The sequence below is a fragment of the Rissa tridactyla genome, chromosome 23 (assembly GCF_028500815.1).
Source record: "Rissa tridactyla isolate bRisTri1 chromosome 23, bRisTri1.patW.cur.20221130, whole genome shotgun sequence".
Lineage (NCBI taxonomy): Eukaryota > Metazoa > Chordata > Aves > Charadriiformes > Laridae > Rissa > Rissa tridactyla.
The window spans coordinates 3,918,322-3,940,015 of record NC_071488.1 but is presented as its reverse complement, the minus strand read 5'-3'; the positions used below and the strand labels follow the sequence as shown (position 1 = coordinate 3,940,015).

General features: G+C 63.0%; 3 protein-coding genes across 13 annotated transcripts; all 3 read left to right on the top strand.

Moving 5' to 3' along the window:
• Positions 1-175: 175 nt before the first annotated feature.
• Positions 176-8,803, top strand: CLK2 (CDC like kinase 2). 8 transcript variants are annotated; one of them, XM_054182430.1, is made up of 13 exons: positions 179-360; positions 1,923-2,092; positions 2,275-2,509; positions 4,255-4,348; positions 4,696-4,762; positions 5,138-5,254; positions 5,491-5,657; positions 6,107-6,201; positions 6,567-6,693; positions 7,054-7,136; positions 7,322-7,401; positions 7,621-7,711; positions 8,145-8,803. In XM_054182430.1, the coding sequence occupies exons 2-13, from the start codon at positions 1,923-1,925 to the stop codon at positions 8,325-8,327; spliced, it is 1,509 nt and encodes a 502-aa protein (XP_054038405.1). In that variant the 5' UTR covers positions 179-360; the 3' UTR covers positions 8,328-8,803. The 8 variants fall into 8 exon arrangements, 7 of the variants coding, with proteins under 7 accessions (XP_054038406.1, XP_054038401.1, XP_054038400.1 ...); XM_054182428.1 differs by having other exon boundaries at positions 180-360; positions 6,564-6,693; XM_054182427.1 differs by having other exon boundaries at positions 180-360; positions 4,252-4,348; positions 6,564-6,693.
• Positions 8,804-10,617: 1,814 nt separating this feature from the next.
• Positions 10,618-15,105, top strand: SCAMP3 (secretory carrier membrane protein 3). The gene is made up of 9 exons (XM_054183035.1): positions 10,618-10,941; positions 11,016-11,072; positions 11,172-11,309; positions 11,395-11,515; positions 11,602-11,916; positions 12,348-12,507; positions 13,182-13,283; positions 13,392-13,509; positions 13,654-15,105. Exons 1-9 carry the CDS (start codon positions 10,618-10,620, stop codon positions 13,798-13,800), a joined length of 1,482 nt encoding a protein of 493 aa, XP_054039010.1. The 3' UTR covers positions 13,801-15,105.
• Positions 15,106-15,518: 413 nt separating this feature from the next.
• Positions 15,519-21,383, top strand: ENTREP3 (endosomal transmembrane epsin interactor 3). 4 transcript variants are annotated; one of them, XM_054182423.1, is made up of 12 exons: positions 15,519-16,267; positions 16,956-17,012; positions 17,162-17,272; positions 17,447-17,572; positions 17,673-17,780; positions 17,956-18,116; positions 18,247-18,346; positions 18,433-18,517; positions 18,635-19,213; positions 19,441-19,509; positions 19,728-19,990; positions 20,538-21,383. In XM_054182423.1, the coding sequence occupies exons 1-12, from the start codon at positions 16,049-16,051 to the stop codon at positions 20,706-20,708; spliced, it is 2,049 nt and encodes a 682-aa protein (XP_054038398.1). In that variant the 5' UTR covers positions 15,519-16,048; the 3' UTR covers positions 20,709-21,383. The 4 variants fall into 4 exon arrangements, with proteins under 4 accessions (XP_054038398.1, XP_054038396.1, XP_054038395.1 ...); XM_054182421.1 differs by having other exon boundaries at positions 18,433-19,213; positions 19,444-19,509; XM_054182420.1 differs by having other exon boundaries at positions 18,433-19,213.
• The last annotated feature ends 311 nt before the right edge of the window (positions 21,384-21,694 follow it).

Below are 21,694 nucleotides of genomic sequence, written 5' to 3'. Positions count from 1 at the left end.
GAGCAGCGAGGCCCGGGCGGCGGCGGCGGCGGCGGCGGCGGCGGCGGCGGGACCCCGCGGCGGGCGGGGCGGGGCGGGGTGGGCGGAGCTCCGGGGGCGACGGCCGCCGCCGCGCCCCGCCCCTCGGCCCCGCCCTGGCCCCGCCGCGCCGTGTGACGCACGCGTGCGTGCATGCGCGGTACGTGCGTGCGTGCGCGGCCCCGCGGCGAGCTGCGCGCGGCCTGTGAGGACTCGGATCCGTGGGGCGGCGGCGAGCGGCGGAGCCGGAGCAGCTGGAGCGGGGCCCGGGATTCCCGGGGGCCCACGGCCGCCATCACGGATTTCCTGTGGGACAAGCGCACCGGGCTGGCTGCGAGGACGGTGCGGCGCGGGGCGCGGCGCGGCGCCGGGGGGGCGGGGGTAGGCCGCGGCCTCCGCGGCGGGCGGGGGCGGTCCGGGGCCGCCCGGGGCAGGCCCCGCCGGTGGCTCTTGGCGGGGCCGCGGCCGCAGCCCGGCGGCCTGGGGGTTTCCGGGGCGGGCCGGGCCGGATGGCCCGAGGAGGCCCCGGCTGGGCCTTGGGGGTCGGGGCGGGAGGTTCTCCGCCCGCCGCCCCTTCCCGCGGCCCCGGTCTCTCCCGGTGACCGGGCCGCGGTGCTTCCGCTTTTGGCGCTCGGCGCGGCCCTGCACACGGCGGAGGCCCCGCCCGGCGGCCGCGGAGCAGGGCGGCGAGCGCGGCCGCCATCATCATCATCCCCAAACCGGTTCTAGGCCTGCTGCGAAACGCCTTGGTGCGGGCTTTGCTCGCGCGTAACGAGGTCGCCCGGCCTCGGCGGGCCGCCAGCCGCGCCTGCCGCCGCCGCCGGTAATTAGAGGCTGGAAGCGGCGCCCGCAGTGGGCGCAGCCGGACGCGGCGGCACCCGCGAACAAGGGGGAGCCGTGAGCGGCCCCGCAGAGCCCGGCCTGGCTCTGGGGGGTGAAGCCAGCGGGGGGGTGACAGCCCGTGCCCCCTGGTCGCCACATCACCGGGGGCAGTTTGGCATTCTGACGGCCCTGCTGGTAATGTCAGCGTAGGTGTGGGTGCGGGGCAGCAGCCGGGTGTGAGTGAACCTTTTCGGGGTGAGGAAAATCGGTGGTGGGAGGTCAGTGGACAAAGGGAGATGCGGCAGGTTGAGCTGCTTCATGTTTCAGAACCGGAATACGTGTGGGGAATGTCTGTGGAGTGAGGGTGGGAGGGGGATCCCAAGAACCAGCCCTTTGGGTTGGGACCAGGCGTGCCATCGTACTGAAGGGTTTTCTCCTTCGTGCTTCACTCTCGCATCTCAGCAGGGCCGTAGAGGTGAGCACTCTTCCCTCTGAGGTAGGCTCTGCAAAGCTTCGTTAACACCTCCGTGCATGGAAAAGAGCTTTTTGCTCCCTGGGTGCTGTAGGGCCCTCCCTGCTTGCTGTGGGAACCGTAGATGTCACTTGATTGTCAGTAAACTGGAGACGTCTCTTCACGAGCTGCCCACTTCAGTGGCTTCAGTACTGGTGCGCAAGGACTTTGGACCGAGCACTGGTGATATCCTGAGCTTCATTTCACCTTCTTTCCGTTTTCCTTGGTGGTGCTTTTCTCCTTCCTGGGGAACATATTACTTGAAAGAGAGAAGGTTGAGGCCCTGAAGGTGCAAAGGCTGCTTCTGGAGCCGTGGCCCATAGAGATGGGGGATGAAGAGGGGAAAGTAACCTGGAAAACAGAACTGCAGCAAGCACGGCCCATGCGGGTGGTCACATCCTCTCTCATACAGGATTCTCAGAAGTTCATCCCTCTCAGATCCCCTGTGCACGCTTGGACATGTTGCTCATTGCTTCCCCCCTCCTTGCCCTTTCGGCTTCTTGGCCATGGACTCTGTGCTGGTTTCTCTCTCTTGCCATTGCCTCACAAAGTCATCCCTGTTGTCTCTTAGATGCCTCACTCTAGAAGGTACCGCTCGTCGGAGCGCAGCAGCCGAGGCAGCTATCATGAGCGCTACAGAAGTCGCAAACACAAGAGACGGCGGACACGGTCGCGATCGAGCAGCAGCGAGCGTGATCGTCGGCACCGTCGGGAAGACAGTTACCACGTTCGGTCCAGGAGGTGAGTCTGCAAAGACGAGGCAGGACCTTGAACCCTGTGGTGTTTCTCCAGCTCAGCTTGAGGCAACTATGGGCAGCCCAGCTTCTGGGGGGCCCAGGCCCTGTTCTCTCATGTGCTCTGAGCTATAATGTCCTGGGAGGTGTTCATAATCGAATCCCCCTTGGCTTGCTTCCCCTCCCTAGCTATGATGACCACTCAGCAGACAGGAGAGCCTATGACCGGCGTTACTGTGACAGCTACCGGCGGAACGATTACAGCCGCGAGCGAGGGGAAGCCTACTATGAACCCGAGTACCGTCATTCCTACGAGTACCGACGCTCCCGGGACCGTGAGGGCAGCTACCGGAGCTGCAAAAGCAGCCGGCGTAAGCACAGGCGGAGGCGGCGCCGCAGCCGGTCCTTTAGTCGCTCCTCATCGGTGAGTATCCTGCTGTGCTGGGCCTCCCCTGTAACCTTTCTCTCCCAGGTGGCGAGCTGGGTAAGTAGAAAACTCACTTTCTAAAGCTCTCGGACTCAGCTCGAGAAATGTGTAGACAGCCTTGATGCAGACAGCCGTTCCTGTCCACCATCCTGATGCACCTGGGCAGTGGCTGCCCTGTGCCAGCTGGGCACAGGCGGCTCCGACCCTCTCTTAGTGTTGCCCGCTCCGAGGTGGGAGGAGGACAGGCGTGTCTTGCGAGGCTTGCGTGTCCCTGGGGTGGTGCTGCAGTCCTCAGCTCCTTTATCCCTGCAGAGCGCTGCTTTTGTTCGGTGACGCTCATTAAGAGCTGTTTAGGAACCCCAGCCAAGCAGCCTTTTGTGCAAGGTTTGTACAGCAAATGCTCAGCTGATCCTGGTCGCAGAGAGCTCAGCCTGTCTGTGACAGGCAGCTTGGTCCCCATGGTCCCTGGTTCGGGCAGGAAGCCCCCCCTGTCTCTGAGGGTTAGGTGCTGCGTCAGAGCGTGATCCTTCTGGGTGGGCCCAGCTGATGGGGGATGTCGTGCGAGGGGCTTTGCAAAGGAGTAGAGCTTGTGAACTGGTCAGTTCAGGTGGAGGCAACAACCATCACAGGCTCTTCTCAGCAGTGTCCCTTGGTTTCTCTTCTTGTCTATTCTGCTGTTCACCTTCCACTTCTGTTAGACCCCAGATAACGTCCTCTGCTCTGTGTGTGGAGCTCTCAGTGTTGTCTGGTCTGTTCCGGCTGTATGTCCAGGGATGGGATTGTGGGCTGGATTCAGGTCCCAAGTCTGCTGGCTGGTTGCTCCCAGGTGTGGGGATACTTAGCTGAAGAACTGAAGGCAGGAATTTTCTCTTCTCTGGCATAAACCTCTTATCTGCCTCATCCCAGGCTGTCCCTATTCCCTGTTGGGCCTCTGCTTCTCTCCTGGAGGTTAGTCCTTCCAGGATCAGCTTCTTTGGGGTAGGGTCTAGAAGTGTAACATCTTCCCCCAGGCAGTCACTTATAAATTCTCTCTGGTTTTGGATGGATCACTGTACCGAGAGTTGCTTCTGAAATCTCTGAGTTCATCTTTTTCTAAGTGTGGGGGCTGGGGAAAGCAATGTGGGCGGTTGTTGGAATGGGATGGGGAGTGGCTGTGTGGGGCAGCCTGGCCCTTTGCTTGTGCAGGACTTCCCAGCGCCTGCCTTCTGCTGCCTTTCCTCAGTGGCTGCCGTGGGGCTGAAGCGAGCCTCTCCCTGCGGCCACTGAGTGCCCGGCTGCAGAGTTGTGCTTCAGCTGCTCTCTTGGCATTATCCAGGACCCGAAGGCCAGTGCCATTCCTCTCTGAGCCCCCCTAGGAGCGAGAGCAGCTGGCCCCTTCCACTGCCCCTCCGCTAGCCCTTGTTCTGACCGTCTCTGCTCTCACACTGGTTCGGGTGGGGCTGTTTGTAGGTTCTTTTTTTTTTCTTTTTTTTTCTTTTCTTTTTTTTTTTTTGCTACAACGAAAAGCGAACTGTTTTTTTCTTTTCTGAGCTAGTGTGTTGTATCTTGACATGTTCCCTTGCAATATCCCTATCGTTATATATTCCTCTGTGCCGTATGAATTGGCTGGGAATCTCCTCCTGCAACCCCTCCTCAAACAACCATGTGAATTTCCAAACCAACCAATGCGTGACGCTGGCTGCTGCGCTGGTTTGAAAATCTGATTGGTGAATGATGAATTCCCTGTCTGCCTGGGCCAGCAGCGGAGTCGACAGAGCAGCAGAAGGGCCAAGAGTGTGGAGGACGACGACGAGGGGCATCTGATCTATCGCGTCGGCGACTGGCTACAAGAAAGATGTACAGCCAAATCGTAACATAATTTAGCTCTCTAGTTAAGCTCCCATCGCAGTCGCAGATCTGTCTTATCTTTCTGTTTCATTTTATTTTCATTGTTTATTAAAGAGAAACCCTCTCCTTTTCCTTCCCCTTTTGTTAAAGCTACATTTATATTTTGTATTGTTACTGAAGTGCCAGGGAACTAGGGCAGTTGCCTTGTGCAGCCGGTGTCAGCCTTCCGCTGCTCCGGTCTCCCAAGCTGTGTGCAGGTTAGGTGTTGCAATGCATTCTCCTCTGCCTTGTGTATGCGCTGCATCCAGGTCGTGCTCTCTCTCTCATCTGCCTTCCTCTCCTTCTCTCTCTCTCAGATGAGATTATTAGCACCTTAGGGGAAGGCACGTTCGGCAGAGTGGTGCAGTGCATCGATCACCGGAGGTACGTCTGCTCCTGGGCCAGACCTTGGTGGTGAGGGGAAAAGAGAGACCACAGCTGGGGATGGAGCCTTTCACGCTTAGCCTGGGAGCCTGGGGGTGAAAATGAGTTGCTTGGTTTCCAGTATTCTGCTGCTGGTCTGGGTGTTCACCCTCTTGGGTTGCCCTTGTGTTGGAGAGGGCTCAGGGGGAGCCTCTGGGAGGGAAAAGGCACTACTTTGGTGGCCACCCCTTAACAACAGCCACTTCTGGCGTGAGCAAGGGTGGCGGAAGGCCGTGCTGCACAGGCTGAGGCTGGGTCAGAAAGCCCTTTTTGCAGGACGCAGGCTCTGACCCAGCTCAGGGGTGATCTGGTGTTTTCCTCCTGTTTCTCCCCCAGGGGTGGTGCACGTGTTGCTCTCAAAATCATTAAAAACGTAGAGAAATACAAAGAGGCTGCTCGGCTGGAAATTAACGTGCTGGAGAAAATCAACGAGAAGGATCCTGAAAACACAAAGTGAGTGTGCCCTTGATGTTAAAAGGGGAAGGGCAAGCATCGCCTCAGCACCGTTGCAGGGATGGGATGGGAGAGGTACTTGATGTTGCGTGACTGAATTTGTTTGTAGCTCGTTTTCGGAGGCATATTGGCTTGCTGTGGGATAGACTGAGCAAGGAAAGGAGGAGCCTGGCACAGCGATAACGGAGCCGAGTGGTGTGTGCAGATCTGTCCCAAATCAGAGTTTTTTTTCTCAGTCTTTGTGTCAGGATGTTTGACTGGTTTGACTACCACGGCCACATGTGCATCTCCTTCGAACTGCTGGGGCTCAGCACCTTTGATTTCCTGAAGGACAACAACTATCTGCCTTACCCCATCCACCAAGTACGGCACATGGCCTACCAGGTGTGCCAGGCTGTGAAATGTAAGTGTTCACTGCTCTTCTCTCCACTGGTCCCTGACTGGAGAGCTGCGCAGCTCACAACATCTGGGCCAGTTCAACTGGTGGCCTGAAGCAGCGAGTTCTTGCTGTGGTGCCGCTGTGCCAGTTCTGAGACCGAGCCTTCCTGCCCCTTCAGCAGTGAACGCGTGCTTGGAATGAATCCTTTTCCTGATTGTAATGTTTTCTGATGCATGTGGGTTGGCAGTAGCTCAGGGCACTGTAGCATCCACCACCACACACGTTCTGGTGATCGATATGATAAATCTTTGTGCTTCTGCCGAGGCATCTTAGTCTGGACTAGCCTGGCAGTTCTAAATGTGGGCTAAACTGGTGCCAGTGCGAGCAGACTGAATCAGCAGTGTTCGTGCTTCGGGTGGGTGCAGCCTCCCATTGCTTCTGTTCCATCACCCTGACTCTGTTTGCTTCCTCAGTTCTGCATGACAACAAACTCACTCACACTGACCTCAAGCCAGAGAACATCCTCTTTGTGAACTCTGACTATGAACTCTCCTATAATCTGGAAAAGGTAATGGCGCTGCCTTGCGTTAGGGGTCTTCTCTTGGGTTCTTAGTATCCCGTACCTTATCAGCAGGTGGGAGGAGTTGGAACGTGGCCCCAGGAGACACAGGGTTGACCATCAACGTTCATGCACTTGTTCAGGGCCTATATCTTGCGTGAGCAGCCTGTGTAGTCTATAAGTAAGCCACAGGGACCACAGGCTTACCTGCGTGATGGTGAGAGTTTGTCTGGGGATTGTGCTGAGTTAATGTTCCCTCCGAAGCCTTCCCCTCCCGTGGTGTGCTGTGGCAAAGCCTGAGATGTGTAAGGAAGGGGCTAAGTCCGCATCTCAGAACTCCTGAGTAACCATTACCATTCTCTTCCGCGAAGAAGAGGGATGAGCGGAGCGTGAAGAGCACGGCCATCAGAGTGGTGGACTTCGGCAGTGCCACATTTGACCATGAGCATCACAGCACGATTGTCTCTACCAGGCATTACCGGGCCCCCGAAGTCATACTGGGTAGGTACTGCTTGGTCTTTCTGCGGAGGCAGGTGTTCGCCTGGAGGGCTCTGGGTGCTGCCTGCTGGGTTAAGAAGCATTTTTCCTCTACATCATTCTGTAGCGGCCCTAGGTTTACCCAGGGAGATAAGTGCTTTATTTAACATGCACTACTCTCAATTTTCTGTGAGGGTCAACAACTTATAAGTTGGTGTTTTGGCATTGCTACCAGCTGGGCAGTATATTGCCACCAGCATATCAGGAGCCTGGCTGGAATGGGAATATTTTTCTCCAGATGTTTGTTTTTAAAAGGGTGAGGGGGAGGGATTTGGAATCTTAGGCCATAACTGGATCTTTTCTTTAAAAAACATTGTTTTTTAGAGCTTGGCTGGAACCAGCCCTGTGATGTGTGGAGCATTGGCTGCATCATCTTTGAGTATTATGTGGGTTTCACCCTGTTTCAGGTGAGAACTGTGTGCTGCATGGCTCCCAGTACAGCCAGGAGCCTCTGGGACTGATGGGGTTCCCTCCATCACTGCAGTCTTGTAGAGATGACCGAGGTGTTGCCCAGCAAGGGGTTCTGAACTGGGCTGGAGGCAGAACGACTGGAATCTGTTCCATGCCTTCCCTTTATGTTTCTCTCTCTCAGACGCATGACAACCGGGAGCACCTGGCCATGATGGAGAGGATTTTGGGGCCAATTCCTTCTCGGATGATCCGGAAGACGAGGTGAGCAAGGCCAGCTGGGCACTGCAGGCTTGGCAGCTCTCTCCTGCTTCTCATGTAGTGGTTTTCTCTGAGGGATCGATTTTGAAGCTGCCTGCTGAGCCAGTTGTCGGTGCTGCTGCAGTGTCCTGAGCAGTGTGCACTGCCAGGGCTGGCGCCTTGCTCTTGCTGCAAGATGTTTTGTGCTTGAGTGTAACCTGTTCCCACTTCTAACCCCGACAGGAAACAGAAATATTTCTACCATGGCCGCCTGGACTGGGACGAGAACACCTCTGCTGGCCGCTATGTTCGGGAAAACTGCAAGCCACTGCGGGTAAGGCGGGGTGGGCAGAAGCACCAGGTTGCTTTATCCGTTTCTCATTGCAGAGTCTTACAGTGCCTGCCCCAGTTGTGAAGATTCTTCCTGTGGGCAAGGTTGGGCCACTGAAAGGGTCAGACTGATGTCTTCCCAAAGGAGCCTTGGCTGTCCCAGACATAAACTAGGAAGACTGCAGCAGCCTGAGCTTAATCTGAAGTGGAGGAGGAGGAGGGCATGGAGACCTCAGGAAGTGCCTGGGAAAGATGGTGGGGGGTGAAAACCTGGCAGTGCTGTGCTTGGTAAAGCAGCCCAGAGCTCAGGTCTAGAACGAGAGACGTTCTGAACAAACCAGTCTTCCCCCAGCTTAGCCGTTTGGCCCAGGGAACGTATTGCAGCCAGGACAGAGTGCAGCATCCTTGGCCCTAACCTCTCCCCTCCGTCTCCTCAGCGATATCTGACCTCTGAGGCTGAGGACCATCACCGCCTTTTTGACCTCATTGAGAGCATGCTGGAGTACGAGCCGTCCAAGCGCATCACCCTGGCCGAAGCCCTCAAGCACCCCTTCTTTGATGTGTTGGAGATGGAGCCAAGCTCAAAAATGTGGGACTCTAGCAGAGACATCAGCCGATGACGCCAGAGGTGCCAGCCTGCCCTCAGATTCTAGCCCCCGTGGAGGCCTGTGTGATTTCTAGACACTCGGTGCTTTTTTTTTATACATGAGAAGAACTCCCTGGACATGTTTGTAAAGCTGTTAATATGTGAGATACTGTAAATAGCCCATATTCTATATCGGCCTCTGAGCACCATGGGCCTGACCTCCTGCTGTTGCTGCTGCCACTGTCGTGAGGCGAGGGGGCCTGTATGTCCATATTGTAAATACCTCTGTTCACGTGTTGCTTTGTCTCCTGTTCTCTCCTGCCCTCCTCGGTGTAAATACTCCAGGACTCGCAGCTCTCTGTAGCTTGTCTGTTTCCTTGTAAGTTATGAAACTGGTGGGACTGCATGGGAATTATTTTTTGGATCAATGTCATAGCCCATCCCCACACCAGAGTTTTATAAGAATTTTGTACAGTCTTTGTGAAAAATAAATATGAAGTGAATAAACCATCTGGTCTGGGTTTGGACCCTCTTGGGGCTGTTGTGCTGGTCGGTTGTGCTCCTCCTGAGCGGTGGCTGTATGCTGTGCCTTGCGGCGGGAAGGCAGGCGCATGCTCTCGTGGGATGTAAGGTACTTTGTGATCCGGGACAGCTCTATCCATCCGCACCACTCTTCCCAAGCTGGGATGCTGGACTAGTGTCTGAGCTTGCACTGGGCCTTCTTTTGGCTGCTTTTAGCCCCTGGAGCTTCAGCTGGACCTGAGCAGATTCTGGTGTGGGGAGTAGCAAAACACAGGCTGGCCCTTCATGACACCCCGTGATCAGTATTGAGGTGGGATAGAGAAAAAGGGGGACAAGATACCTGTGACAAATCCAGATGAAAAAGGTCTGAAGGAGCAAGTCCAGGTCCTTATCCTTCAGTACTAGAGAAACCTCTCGCTCCCTGGACAGGATGGAGCACTGGCTGCTGGTGATGGTGGTTGGAAAGCGGGTGCCCTGGTGCCCACATTGGGCTGTCAAACACGTACCCCAGCATCTGGCAGGGCCTTTTTGGCTCTTGCTGGCTCTGCAGCGAGGCTGGGGCCTTGGCTTGGGCTTTTCTATGGTGATTGCTGAGGACATTTCAGACTATAGGGCAGCTCTGTGGAGATGCTCTGCTGCTGTATCTGGGACAGCCTGGCTGCGGTGGTGTCAGTAACAGAGCGGAGACACTTAACAGTTGGTTCTGCAGGAGCTTATCGCTTTGCTGTGGCACCATCTGTGGCAGGCTGTGTCCTGGCTCTGGCAGGCTGTCACCATGAAGAGGGGTAAAGGAAAGGTCTGGCTTCACCTGGAGTGAGTGGGGGGAAGTCTTGGGAGGGGTGACACTGGGTCATCTTCATGAGCCTGTGATCCCAACTTAAAGAGCTTAGGCGGGGAGCTTTCACCTGCCTCCCCCAGTATTGCTGGGAGAGGTGGAGTGTGCCAGGGAAGGAGAGCTGGGGAAGACTGGGCCCTGCTACAGGTGTAGCCAGCCCACGGCTGAGACCGGAGGAGAATTAGATTGATTAAATAATACCTGTGGTCTGTCTCAGACTTTAAAAAAAAAAAAAAAACACATCAGTGTCCAAAACTCGAATTCCCAGCGGAGAGCAGAGCTCAAGGTGACAGGTGTCTGGGCTGAAGTGGGAGCTCCCAATTTGTGTGTAATTTTGTGAGTCTTTGTTCAGAGACTAAAGAATATTTTTAGCAGAGGGGTGCTGCTGCTGCTGCTAAGCGCCGAAGCTGGGCTGGGAACCAGAGGCAAGTAGGGACAGATGTCCTGTGCCACTCTCCGGGTGCTGAGGACTCCCCGTTTGGAGGGGGTGTCAATATGCTGTCCACACGCAGCCGATGGGACCAGGGATCCCTATAAATAACTGGTCCAGGAGACACAAAAGTTAAATCCCCCCAACTGCTTGTTGGCCACGAGTCCTTCCCTCACCCTTTTACTTCCATGGAGTCGGCTGGTTCAGGTGGGCTCAGTGACACTGCAGCTCCGCCGCACCCCGCCGCCCTCCTCGAGGGTAAAGCCTGAGGGGTTCCACGCAGGCCGGAGGCAGAGGGCGCCGCGGCCGTCCCGGTACGAGGGGTTCGGACGTGAGACCCTCAGGGAGGCGGCCGGAGGGGCCTGCTGCCGTCGTGGGCCTGGCTGAACGAAGACGGCCCTGGGCGGGGGACCCGGGGCCCGGGGGAGGATGGGGGGCCCGGCCGTGGGAAGGGGCACCAGGAGCCCGTGGAGACGAGGTGGGGCCCGGGCGGCGGAGGGGCCCGGGCCCGGGCCCGGTCACGGCCCCACTGTTGCCATGGAGACGCGCTCCCGGCAGGCCCTGCGCGGGAAGGGGGGGGAGGAGATGCGCCGGCACGTGACTCCCGGACATGTGACCACATCACGTGCTCGCCGCCGCCCGGCCCTGCGCGTGCGCAGAGGCCCCCTGCAGTGGGGCTGCCCCGTGCTGCGGGCCGTGCCGGTGACGTCACGGTGCGGCAGCCAATCGGCGGCGGGGGGGGCGGGGTCTACGGCGGCGGCGGTCCCGGTCCGGGTCCCGCTCCTGGCTCCCGCTCCCGGTCCCGCTCCCGCCATGGCCCAGCGCGGCGGCTCCGCGGCGCTCCCGGACAACCCCTTCCAGGTGCGTCCCGTCCGAGCAGGAGCGGCCTCGGCCCCCGTGGTCCCGTTCCCGGTGTCACACGGTGTCTCCCGTAGGATCCCGGACCGGAACACGCGGCGCTGGACGACTACAACCCCTTCGGCAGCAGTGCGGTGAGGCGGCGGGCGGGCCGGCCGGTGCGGCCGCTTCCCAGCAGCGGGGCCCTACCCGGGGCGACTCACCGACCCCCCTGTTCCCCGTTCTTCCCGCAGCCGCCGCCGCCGTACCAGGCCCCGTCGGTGCCGCCGCTCCCACCAGCCGCCAGCATGGCCCCGCCGCCGGCCGCCGCGCAGCCCCCGCGGAAAGCCAGCCCCACCGAGCCCCGGAACTACGGCTCGTACGGCACGCAGGTAACGGGGCGGGGGGGGCAGCGGGACGGCCGGCGCGGGGGCGGCGGGAGAAGGCGGCAGCCCCAGGGCCTGCGCTCCCCCGCAGGCCTCGGCGGCGGCCGCCACGGCCGAGCTGCTGAAGCGGCAGGAGGAGCTGAACCGGAAAGCGGAGGAGCTGGACCGGCGGGAGCGGGAGCTGCAGAACGCGGCCCTCGGCGGCACCGCCGGTGAGTGGGCGGCGGAGCCGGGGGCGGGGGGGGACACCCTTCCCCGCGGCCCCCCCGGCACTGCCGCTCTCTCCTTCCTCCCGCAGCGAGGATGAACAACTGGCCCCCGCTGCCGTCCTTCTGCCCGGTGAAGCCTTGCTTCTACCAGGACATCCCGGTGGAGATCCCCGCCGACTTCCAGAAGACCGTTTCCACCATGTATTACCTCTGGATGGGTGAGGCCCGGGGGAAATCTACAGGCAGGTCCTGGGAGGAGGATGAGGAACAAGCGTCAGGCGTTCACACGGGTGCTGCTGCTCTGGAAAAATGGCAATTAATGCTCGGTGCCTGGGCTGAGCCCTCGGTGGCGGGGGAGCCTGATGGATGGGCTGGAGCGAGTCCAGAGAAGGGCAACGGAGCCGGTGAGGGGTCTGGAGCAGGAGTCCTGCGAGGAGCGGCTGAGGGAGCTGGGGGTGTTCAGCCTGGAGAAGAGGGGGCTGAGGGGAGACCTCGCTCTCTACAGCTCCCTGAAAGGAGGGGGTAGCCGGGGGGGGTCGGGCTCTTCCCCCAAGGAACAGGCGATGGGACAAGAGGGAACAGCCTCAAATTGCACCAGGGGAGGTTTAGGATGGATATTAGGAAACATTCCTTCATGGAAAGGGCTGTCAAGCATTGGAAGAGGCTGCCCAGGGCAGTGGTGGAGTCGCCATCCCTGGAGGGGTTTAAAAGCCGGGCAGACGTGGTGCTGAGGGACGTGGGTCAGTGGGGGTTTGGGCAGGGTTGGGGTGATGGTTGGACTCGATGATCTGGAAGGTCCCTTCCAACCTCGACGATTCAATGTCCTCTCTCTTAGCCAGCACCATCGCTCTTTTCCTGAACTTCTTGTCCTCGCTGGCCTGGTTCTGTGTGGAGCCCTCATCTGGTTCTGGGTTTGGCCTCTCCATTCTCTGGGCTCTCCTCTACACGCCCTGCTCCTTTGTCTGCTGGTACAGGCCCATGTACAAAGCTTTCAGGTGTGTCTGCTCGGGCTCCCGCGCCAGCAAAGCAGCGGGGTGGGATGGCTGCGAGGCTGGTGCTGGAAGCTGGGGAGACTGGGCTGCTCGGTGGGATGGGCCCCTGCCCCGCGTGCAGCACCGAAGGCATCCCGGCTCCTGGTGGCCTTTGGGCCTGGGGGATGTGGTGATCCTGCACCGAGCTGATGCAGTGAAATGCCGAAGTTAAGGCTCCTGGGCCCCTTGTTCTGAGAGATGAGCTTCTACTACAAGGTTATATTGTCCTAAAGCATTCTTTCTTAAAAAATAGATAAGTTCTGCCATTTAGTACTACAGCTGTTGCATCTGCTCTTTGTACAGCCTTAAGGCACCCAGTCTCCTCAATTAAGCTCCTACTTCAATTAGTTTACAGCTTTAATATATCAAACCCTACTTCAGAGCTGCTGGCTGAGGAACGAATCCTGCTTGGGGTGGGGCTGCTCCAAGGAGGACACGGGAACGTGTTTTCCCGTGGACCTTGCTGTTGGAGGTCCCTGTGCTGCCTTATGCCCCTTCCCTGGATCTCTTCTTGCTTTAAGTCCCTTAACAAGTGGCCGCACCCCTGGGGCCCGCACGTTCTCCTTGCATCCCCCGCTTTGAGGAGGGCGTGAGAGTTGGTTTTCGGTGGCCTAACCTTGCCTGTCTCTTTCTCCCAGGAGTGACAGTTCCTTCAACTTCTTTGTCTTCTTCTTCGTCTTCTTTGCCCAGAACGTGATGTACGTGCTGCAGGCGATTGGCATACCGAACTGGGGATTCAGGTGCGTGTTGTGCTGACCCCGGGAAGCCCGGCCTGGCCGAGTGCCCCAGGAAGGGAGGTGGCGGGTGGCAAAGGGTGAACTTGTGGGCAACTGCCTCTTGTTTTGCAGTGGCTGGATCTTGAGCCTGATAGCGCTGCGGCAGAACACGGCCGTGGCTGTGATGATGATCCTGGTGTCCTTGTTCTTCACAGCAGTGGCTGTTTTGGGCATCATTATGCTGAAAAAGGTGAGTTCCGACGGAACCTTGGGGCCAGAGTGCCCCCTTGGGAGGACAAGGAGGGGGTTTGGCAGGCACGAGGGCACGGCTCCATTCATTGGGAGCCTGGAACAGGACCAGTGCCCTGACCCCGAGCCTGTTGCTCTCTTCCAGATCCACTCTCTGTACCGCCGGACGGGCGCCAGCTTCCAGAAAGCGCAGGAGGAGTTTGCCGCCGGGGTCTTCTCCAACCAGGCGGTGCGCACCGCTGCAGCCAACGCTGCCGCGGGTGCCGCCACCAATGCCTTCCGGGCGCCCTAGCCAAGCGGGAGGCCCCGGCTTCTTCCTCCACGTGGGGCTTGTTCTAGGGAAGAGGAAATCCAAGTTGCACTTTCATTGGATCCCCGTGTGTCTGCATCAGCTGTCAGAGGCTGCCTCATCCCAGCTTGGAAGTGCTGGTGCCTGAACCGTCTGCTGCTCTAACCCCTCTCCTCACGGATGGAGGCTGTTCTGCTCTGTGCTCGTCCCCTTCCCTCAGCGGACTGGGGAAGGAGCAGGACGGGAGGTGCTGTGACCAAGCCCCGTGGCTGTCATCGCCCTCCCTTCCAGCACCAGGAGCCTCCTCCAGACGGGTGACAGGGACCAAAACGGCTGCTCACCTTCCCTGGGCTCTCCTGTCTCCCCACCTGGTGATGGCATTTGTGTGCCCTGGGGCATGAAGGGTTCCCCGTGTGCCTCATCCCAGGGTGTGCAGGGGACGGCTCTTCCCTGGAGGCTTTTGCCTTCCCTTTGACGAGGGACCTGATTCTCCGCCAAGAACATCATCCCTGTCTTCCCCCAAGGCCAGCTCTGGTGGGGTGGGGCTAGCTCTGTCCCCAGGGTGCTGAGCAGGGGGGCTGTCTCCCTCCCATCCTTTTCCCCATCCTTTCCCTCCCTGCTGAGCTGAGCCCGCTCCGGGTGCAGGGATAAGGCGAGTGGGGCCAGGACAGGCATGTGCTGCTGGTGCGACTCCCTGCCTTTAGCTTGCGTGCCCAGCCGCAGCCATCCGGGCCTGGGACGTGGGGGACCCCAAAGCCAGGCTGGGGTGGGCTCCTGGTGCCTCCTTACCTCCCTCTGCACCTCCAGCTTCTCCCTTCCTCCTTTCTGCGTGCCCTGGGGCCAGTGACCCCTCGCTCCCCATGGCACTCTGCACCCAGAGCCAGGGCCTTCGCCCTCCTCCCTTCTCGGGGGCTGAGCCTGTTCCTGTGCCTGGCGCTGCCCAGTATGTGCCCTCCGTCCCCGCTAGCACCTGCTGTCCCATGTCCCTGGGCCTGGTACCGCGGCACTGGCATCTCACGAGTTACGCTTTGCCCCCAGCTCTTCTCCGCTGCTCCTGGGTTTGTCCCTGCTGCTCCTGGGCCGGCGAGAGGGTTCGTGCCTTCATCCGTAGGGGCCAGTGCACGCCGTGGGTCCTGCCCTGTCCTGCTGCCGTGGGGCCGATGCTGGGCGATGGAGGGGGTCCCTGCTCCGGCCGTGGCCATCCCACCATGGGGCAGCTCCAGCTGCGGCCCCCCACGCCCCACCGTGTTGCTGTGCCCGACGCCAAGCCGCCTTCAGGTTTTATTTAAGGAATAAATGAAGTTTCACTCCGTGCCTCCGCCGTCTCCCTGCGTTGCAGACGGGGGCGGGAGGGGGGGGGACACGCCGGGGCCGCAGCCTGCGGCGGGGGGGGGCCGAGGGGGGCCGGACTACAGCTCCCGTCGTGCCGCGCAGGGGCGGCCCCGGTGCGGGCGCGGCCCGAGCTCCGTCCGGCGTGCGGGCGGCGGCGGGAGCGTCCCCGGAGCTGCCCTGAGCCTCGGCCGCGCCCGCTCCGCCTCCCGCCGCGGCCACCGGGCTGCGGCCCCGCCGCACCGGCCCCGGCGGAGCGGGGGATTCCCGGAGGCCGCCGCCGGGGCTCGGCGGGGGCGATGCTGCGCCGCTCCCCGCGCAGCATCCCGCCGCCCGGCCGTGCCCGCCAGCCGCTCCGCGCCGGGACGGGGCTGGGGGGCGCCGGGCGGCCGGCCCGCTGGTAGCCGCCCCGCTGGTACCGGCCCGTGCCGGGGCGCTCCCGGCGGCGGGACCTGCCGCCCGCGGAGGATGCTCCTGGGCGGCGGCCGGACCCTCTCCCGCCGCCCGGCCCGCGGCTCCCGTCTCCCCGCCCTGCCCCGGGGGACGGTGGCCTGGCCCGGGCGCCGCGTCCCGGGCGGCATGAGCCCCCGGCGGGAGCCCGGCGCTGGAGGGACGGCGAGGGAGGAGGAAGCCCCGGGGCCGCGCTCTCCGGCCGGGATGCGAAGGTACCGGTGAGGCCGGTTGTGTTCCCAGCGGAGCTTCTGGCGGCCGCCGGTCCCGCCCGGCCGCGGGCGCTGCCCCCCGGGGCGGGGGCAGGGAAGAGCCGCCGTCAGCATCCTCCGGGAGGCGAAAGGTGGAGCCCGGCCCGTTCCCGCAGAGCGTCCGTTCCTGCTTTCCCCGGGCCGGCCCCGTCCTGGCGCGGTGCCGCCGGTCGCCCCGGGGCTCTGGGGCCGGCTGCCCCCGCTCGCCCCCCGGGGCAGCCATGCCCTCCCCCAGCGACTCCAGCCGCTCGCTGACCGGCCGCACGTCTCGCAGCCTCACCCACCTCCGCGTCCAGCGGACCTGGCTGCAGATCCTGCTGGTGCTGGGCTTCATCCAAGTGATCCTGGGCGTCCTGATCGTCACCTTCAGCCTGGTGGCGGCCACCATCACGCCCTCCGCCAAGATCCGGCACTCCTGCCCGTCCTGGGCCGGCTTCTCGGTGAGTCTGGGGCTGGGGCAGCGCGCGGAGGGGTCTGGCGCAGACCTGCTCTGTCGGGTCCGTACCGCTCACTGGATGCTGAATTTGCTGCAGGTCCCAGGGGAGTGTAGCCCCGTTGCGCCCCCACCCTCTGCCTGTGGCTGCCGTGGTGCATTGTGGGAGAATCCCGGGGGTCCCCCCAGGGTGACTCCGTGAGGGATGGGGACCCCTGGAACGGTGCGGGGGGGCTATCCAGGGTAGGCGTTGAGGTGACACGTGTCTGGACAAAACCCTGAGCAGGTCTGTGCTGCCACAGGCAGGGAGAGGTGCGTGGGGTGCTGCGGCGGCGACAGGGTGCCCTGCTCCCAGGCCGAGCGGTGAGGATGCTCTGCCTGCTGCAGATGTGGGGTGAGGGCAGGACCCTGGCAGGCCTGGGGTTCCCCCCGCGGTGACCCCCCGTGGCACAGATCCTGGCCCAGGTTTGCTGCCCAGCATGGAGCCGCCCGCAGTCCCCAGGCTCTCCAGTGCCCTGAATCAGCAGTTTCTCCAGGCTTGCGGCGCCAAGGCTGCCCCTACAGCCCTGCTGCTCCGGGGCTGGCTCCGGGCCCTCAGGGCTGGGGGGGTTCTGTCCAAGGGTGGGGGCTGCTCTGGGCCCCACTGCCTGGCAGAGCCCCCTCCCCATCCCAACCCCCGGCTTGTGCATCTGCAGCTGGCGCTGTCTGGGCTCGTCGGCATCGTCTCCTGGAAGCGGCCGCTCACCCTGGTGGTAGGTGTTGGGGGGAGGCCCCCCCCAGACTGGGGAGGGCTGCGCGGGGGGTCTGAGCGACCCCACATGCCCCGAGACGTGTGGCCGCGTGTGTTGGCTCCCTGCTCCGCAGCCCTGCCCGGCTGGCAGCCCCTCTCCTCCCACTGCAGATCACCTTCTTCACGCTGCTGTCGGTGCTCGGTGTCATGCTGAGCCTCGCCGGGTCCATCCTGTCCTGCCAGAACGCGCAGCTGGTGAAGTCCTTGGAGGCCTGTGAGAGGGTGAGGCTGGCTGGGGGCGGCCGCGATGCCTCCATCCGCCTGGGCTCGTCCCTGGCTGCGTGGCTCTGGGGACACAGGGAGCTGTGGAGCTGGGCTCCGGGGGCGGGACGCGCTGGTGGCTCTCCTGGGAGGGCACAGCGTCTGGAGGTCCCTCACGGTGTTCCTTGTCCCCAGGAGAAGGACTCGTGTGTCTGCTGCCAGGCCCGCTTGGAGCCCCCACCCGCCTCCTGCAGCCAGCAGAGCGAGATGCTGACCATGTTCCCCAACCCCGACTGCCGGAGCATCCGTGTGGCACTCAAGGTGGGGGACCCGGGGTGGTGGGCGCAAGGGCTCCCTGGGGAGCGGCCACGCACCCCGCTGTGCTCTGGGGGCATCCGCGGCTCACCCCGCTCCTCCCCAGGATCTCCTCTTCAGTGTCTGCGGCTTGACTGTCCTCTCCACCATCGTCTGCACGCTCTCTGCTGTCGTCTGCTGCATCCAGATCTTCTCCCTCGACATCGTCCACGTGGTGAGTCCCAGCCCCGGCCCAGGAGCAGACGGGGCTGGGTAGCACTCCCAGGCTGGGGGGGACCAGGGTGCCAGGGCATGACCTGGCCCCAGCTGGGTGTGGATTAAAGCCCGGGACACGTTGCTGGATCTCTGGATGGGGAGTCCCAGCTCTTTTTCCTCCCCTTTTCCTGCAGCTGGTCCCCCAGCGCTCGAGCTCCGTGACGCTGGAATGTATGTCCCCCCCCGACACCTTTCTGCAAAGCATGATGGACTTCGAGGAGTTTGTCCCCCCAGTGCCACCCCCCCCCTACTACCCGCCTGAATACACCTGCAGCTCCGAGACGGACGCGCAGAGGTGGGATGCTCCTGGCTGGGAGCGGGGCTGGTGGAGCGGGGCCACCGTGGTGTGGGAGCCGGGGGGGGCTGTTTGCCCCCAGGAAGGGCTTGTCCCACCTGACGTGGCTTTTCTGCTCTTGCCTGCACAGCATCACCTACAACGGCTCCATGGACAGCCCCGTGCCCCTCTACCCCACTGACTTCCCCCCCTCCTACGAGACAGTGATGGGGCTGCGGGGAGACAGCCAGGTGGGAGCCGGGGGGCTGCAGGCAGGGCAGGGCCGGGCAGGGCTGGGCTCCTGCTCCGCCTGTGCCCTGACCGTGCCGTCCCGCAGGCCACCCTGTTTGGCTCGCAGCTGACGGACGGCTCGCACGCCTGCACCTGCGACCGCGTCCCCTCCATCGTGCTCAGTGGAGAAGGTGAGCCCACCCCACCGGCGCACCTGGGGCTGGAGCATCGGCGCCATGGCAGAGGGCTCGTGGGGCGACCAGCCCTTCCCGGACGCTCTTCACCCACGCCCACGCCGCTCCTTGCAGTGTCCATGGACAGCGGGTCCCTGATCATGTCTGAGATCATGGACATCCCCGGGGACAGCAGCCCCTCGGAGGACTCGTGCCTGCTGGAGCTGCAAGGCTCCATGCGCTCCGTCGACTACGTCCTCTTCCGCTCCATCCAGCGCAGCCGCGCTGACTACTGCCTGAGCGTGGACTGCGTGCAGTGCAGCCACCACGCGCGCAGCCCCACGCTGGGCTTGCAGGGCCCCTTCGAGGAGCCGCCCCAGCCCCGGGCGCGGGGGGAACGCTCCTACTCCTGCTCCACGGCGGAGCCCGGCCACGACGGCTTCTTGGTGGGGGGAGCCGGCACCCACAGCTGCAATCGCCTGGAGGGGCTGTCCCGCTGCGTCGGCCCCTGCTTCCCCGAGGTGCGGCTCAAGGAGAAGGGCTCGCTGCAGGGGCGCGGGGGCGTCCGCTCGGCGGGGCCCGCCGCTGGCCGCCTCTGCCACCCGCGGCGCAACAGCGAGACCTCCTGCCCCTCGTCCCCGGCCCCGGGGCTGAGCCAGCGCCCGCTCGTGAGGTCACACAGTGACCCCGGCGTCCTGACAGCCGGCCATGCTGGTAGGTGGCAATGGCTGCTGGGATGGGCACGTGCATGCGGCGGCGGCCGAGCAGCGCAGCCGGGACGCGCCGGGGGTTTGGGCTGCGGTTGCCTGTGGCCAGGGGGGTTAGAGCCAGTCTGAGGTTGTCCCGGGGGAATGGGGGGAGAGGGGTGGCAGGGCTGGTGCTGGGGGTCCGCACAGCGGCGCGGGGCACTGCCGAAGCCTGAGTGCTCTTTCTGCTCCCAGCAGATTTCAGGGAAGTACTTTATACCAAAGCACTGGAGGACACCTTGTCCAACTCCTCTGCGGATACAGGTCAGGGCACTGGGCCGTACTGGGATATACAAAAAGGTGCGGGGAGCGTTTCCATAGCCCTTTGGGGGGATCGGGCTCACCCCACTGGGGCTGGGACGATGGAGACCCGTGGTGGTACCACTCCCGCCGGCTGGGGAGACAGCAGGACCCCCAGGGGACTGCAGGGACAGGTCCCATCAGGAGCAGTATCCCGGCATCTGATGGCGGCGTCTCTGCAGGGCTGTGCTCCGAGGCCTGCCTGCTCCGCCGATCGCACTGTGACTCCCCGCCGTGGTTCCGGGCCGGCTCAGTGGGGAAGAACAAGCTGCTGCCCTCCAAGAAGGTGACGCAGCAGCTGTCGAAGACAACGACCCGCTCACTGGGGGACCTCAAGGTCTGCCGGGGCACCCGTGGGCTGGTGGCCAGGTTCCTGCAGAGACCCAAGCGTAGCCCAGCAGCCGGCACGGAGGTGCCCGGGCACAGCTCCCAAGGGCACAAGCAGGTGAGCTCCGGCAGCCACGGTGCCCCAGGGGACAGGGGCAGCTCCTCTTTTCCAGGGAGACCCATCCACACCCTCTCCCTCCCTCCGGTCCCCACCAGCACCTCCACGCTGGCCCTTCCAGGGTTTCCATTTGCCATGGTGCCAGCACCCTGGCTGCAGGCAGAGCCTCCTCCCCGGGGCACTGTCCTTGCCCAGCCCTTCTTGGTGTGGCAGCTCCTTCCCCTCAGCTCCCACCAGAGCCCCGAGTGGGAAAATCGTGTGTGTCACAACGGCTTTGCCTTTGCCCCTGAGTCACCGCAGCCCGGGGGCAGGTGCTGGGACATCCCGGCCTCGGCTTACGGGACACCGGAGACTTTGCGCAGCCCGGGAGGCCCTGACGGGAACAAGACCGTCCTTAATGACAGCGTACATGCGTGACACATGCCTCCGCCATCACGCCTCCGCCATCCCTCGCCACCCCTGCCGTCCTGCCCCGCGTGCCTGCCCGGCTGCACCCTGGGCAGGGGTGCCGGCAGCGCGGCTGCATCCTGTCCCCGTGGGGTTGCAGGTTCCCTGGAGCGCCTGCCCGGGAGCAGAGCGGCCCCACGAAGGCATCCACCTGCAGAGCTGCGGGGACCTGAGCTCCACCTCATCCCTGCGCCGGCTCCTGTCCGCCCACCGGCTGGAGCGCAGCCGCCCGCGGAGCCTCAGCGGGACCTGCAAGGAGAGCGTGCTCTGACAGCCCACCCTCGCTGCCGCAGGGACCCTTCTCGTGCCCCAGTGCGGACATGGGGGTCCCGCTCTGGGCCAGGACCCTTGGACGTTGCTCGGACGTTGCTGCTGCCCCGGCAGGGCTGGGTCCTGCGCCGCTGCCCGGGGGCCTCGGCTGGGCCAGGGCGAGGGGCTGGTCCCCTGGGGTGTCTGCTGGGGGGCCGAGATGGCCGTGCCTGTCCCCTGCCCTGTCCCCTCTGCCAGCCGTGCCTGTCCCCCCCCCTGCGCTGGCCGTGCCTGTCCCCCACACTGGCTGTGCGCGGTCCCCTGTACTGGCTGTGCCTGCCCCTACCCTGTCACCACTGTGCCAGCCGTGCCTGTCCCCTGGGATGGCCATGCCTGTCCCCCGGCCTGTCCAGCCCTGCCTGTCCCCGGCCCTGTCGCCCTCTTGCTGGCCATGCTTGTCCCCAACACCGGCTGTGCCTGGTCCCCTGTGCTGGCCATAACTGTCCCCCACCCTGTCCGTCCCCCCCACACACACCGGCTGTGCCTGTCCCCTGTGCTGGCCATACCTGTTTCCCGCCCTGTCCTCTGTGCCAGCCGCGCCTGTCCCTGCCTTGTCCCCCCCCCAACACCAGCCATGCCTGTCCCCTGCCCTGTCCCCCCCTGCGCTGGCTGTGCCTGTCCCCTGCCCTGACCCCTGTGCCAGCCGTACCTGTCCCCTGCCCTGTGTGTGTCGTGTCCCCCCCCCCGGCCGTGCCTGTCCCCTGCCCCGTCCCGTGACGGCCGTGCCTGTCCCTTCCCTGTCCCCCCCCACCCCCCCGCGCCGGCCGTGCCTGTCCCCTGCACCAGCTGTGCCTGTCCCCTGTCCCCTGCCCGGCCGTGCCCGGTCCCCGGGGTCCCCCCGCCCGGCTGCGCCCGGGGCCGGTCCCGCGGCGCTGGAGCCGCCGCTGCCCCTCGCTAGAGACCCAATAAAGGTGGTCGCCGCCCGCCCGGGGCCGTGGGGCCGGTGCC

Bases quoted from the DNA above. Each gene is read 5' to 3' on its own strand.
- CLK2 (XM_054182424.1), top strand. From the start codon at position 1,923: ATGCCTCACTCTAGAAGGTACCGCTCGTCGGAGCGCAGCAGCCGAGGC. The intron at 4,349-4,695 runs GTACAGCCAAAT...TCTCTCTCTCAG, and splicing joins CGACTGGCTACAAGAAAGAT to ATGAGATTATTAGCACCTTA. The intron at 5,658-6,106 runs GTAAGTGTTCAC...TTGCTTCCTCAG, and splicing joins GGTGTGCCAGGCTGTGAAAT to TTCTGCATGACAACAAACTC.
- SCAMP3 (XM_054183035.1), top strand. From the start codon at position 10,618: ATGGAGACGCGCTCCCGGCAGGCCCTGCGCGGGAAGGGGGGGGAGGAG. The intron at 11,516-11,601 runs GTGAGTGGGCGG...TTCCTCCCGCAG, and splicing joins GGCCCTCGGCGGCACCGCCG to CGAGGATGAACAACTGGCCC. The intron at 13,284-13,391 runs GTGCGTGTTGTG...CTTGTTTTGCAG, and splicing joins ATACCGAACTGGGGATTCAG to TGGCTGGATCTTGAGCCTGA.
- ENTREP3 (XM_054182420.1), top strand. From the start codon at position 16,049: ATGCCCTCCCCCAGCGACTCCAGCCGCTCGCTGACCGGCCGCACGTCT. The intron at 17,781-17,955 runs GTGAGTCCCAGC...CTTTTCCTGCAG, and splicing joins CCCTCGACATCGTCCACGTG to CTGGTCCCCCAGCGCTCGAG. The intron at 19,510-19,727 runs GTCAGGGCACTG...GCGTCTCTGCAG, and splicing joins CAACTCCTCTGCGGATACAG to GGCTGTGCTCCGAGGCCTGC.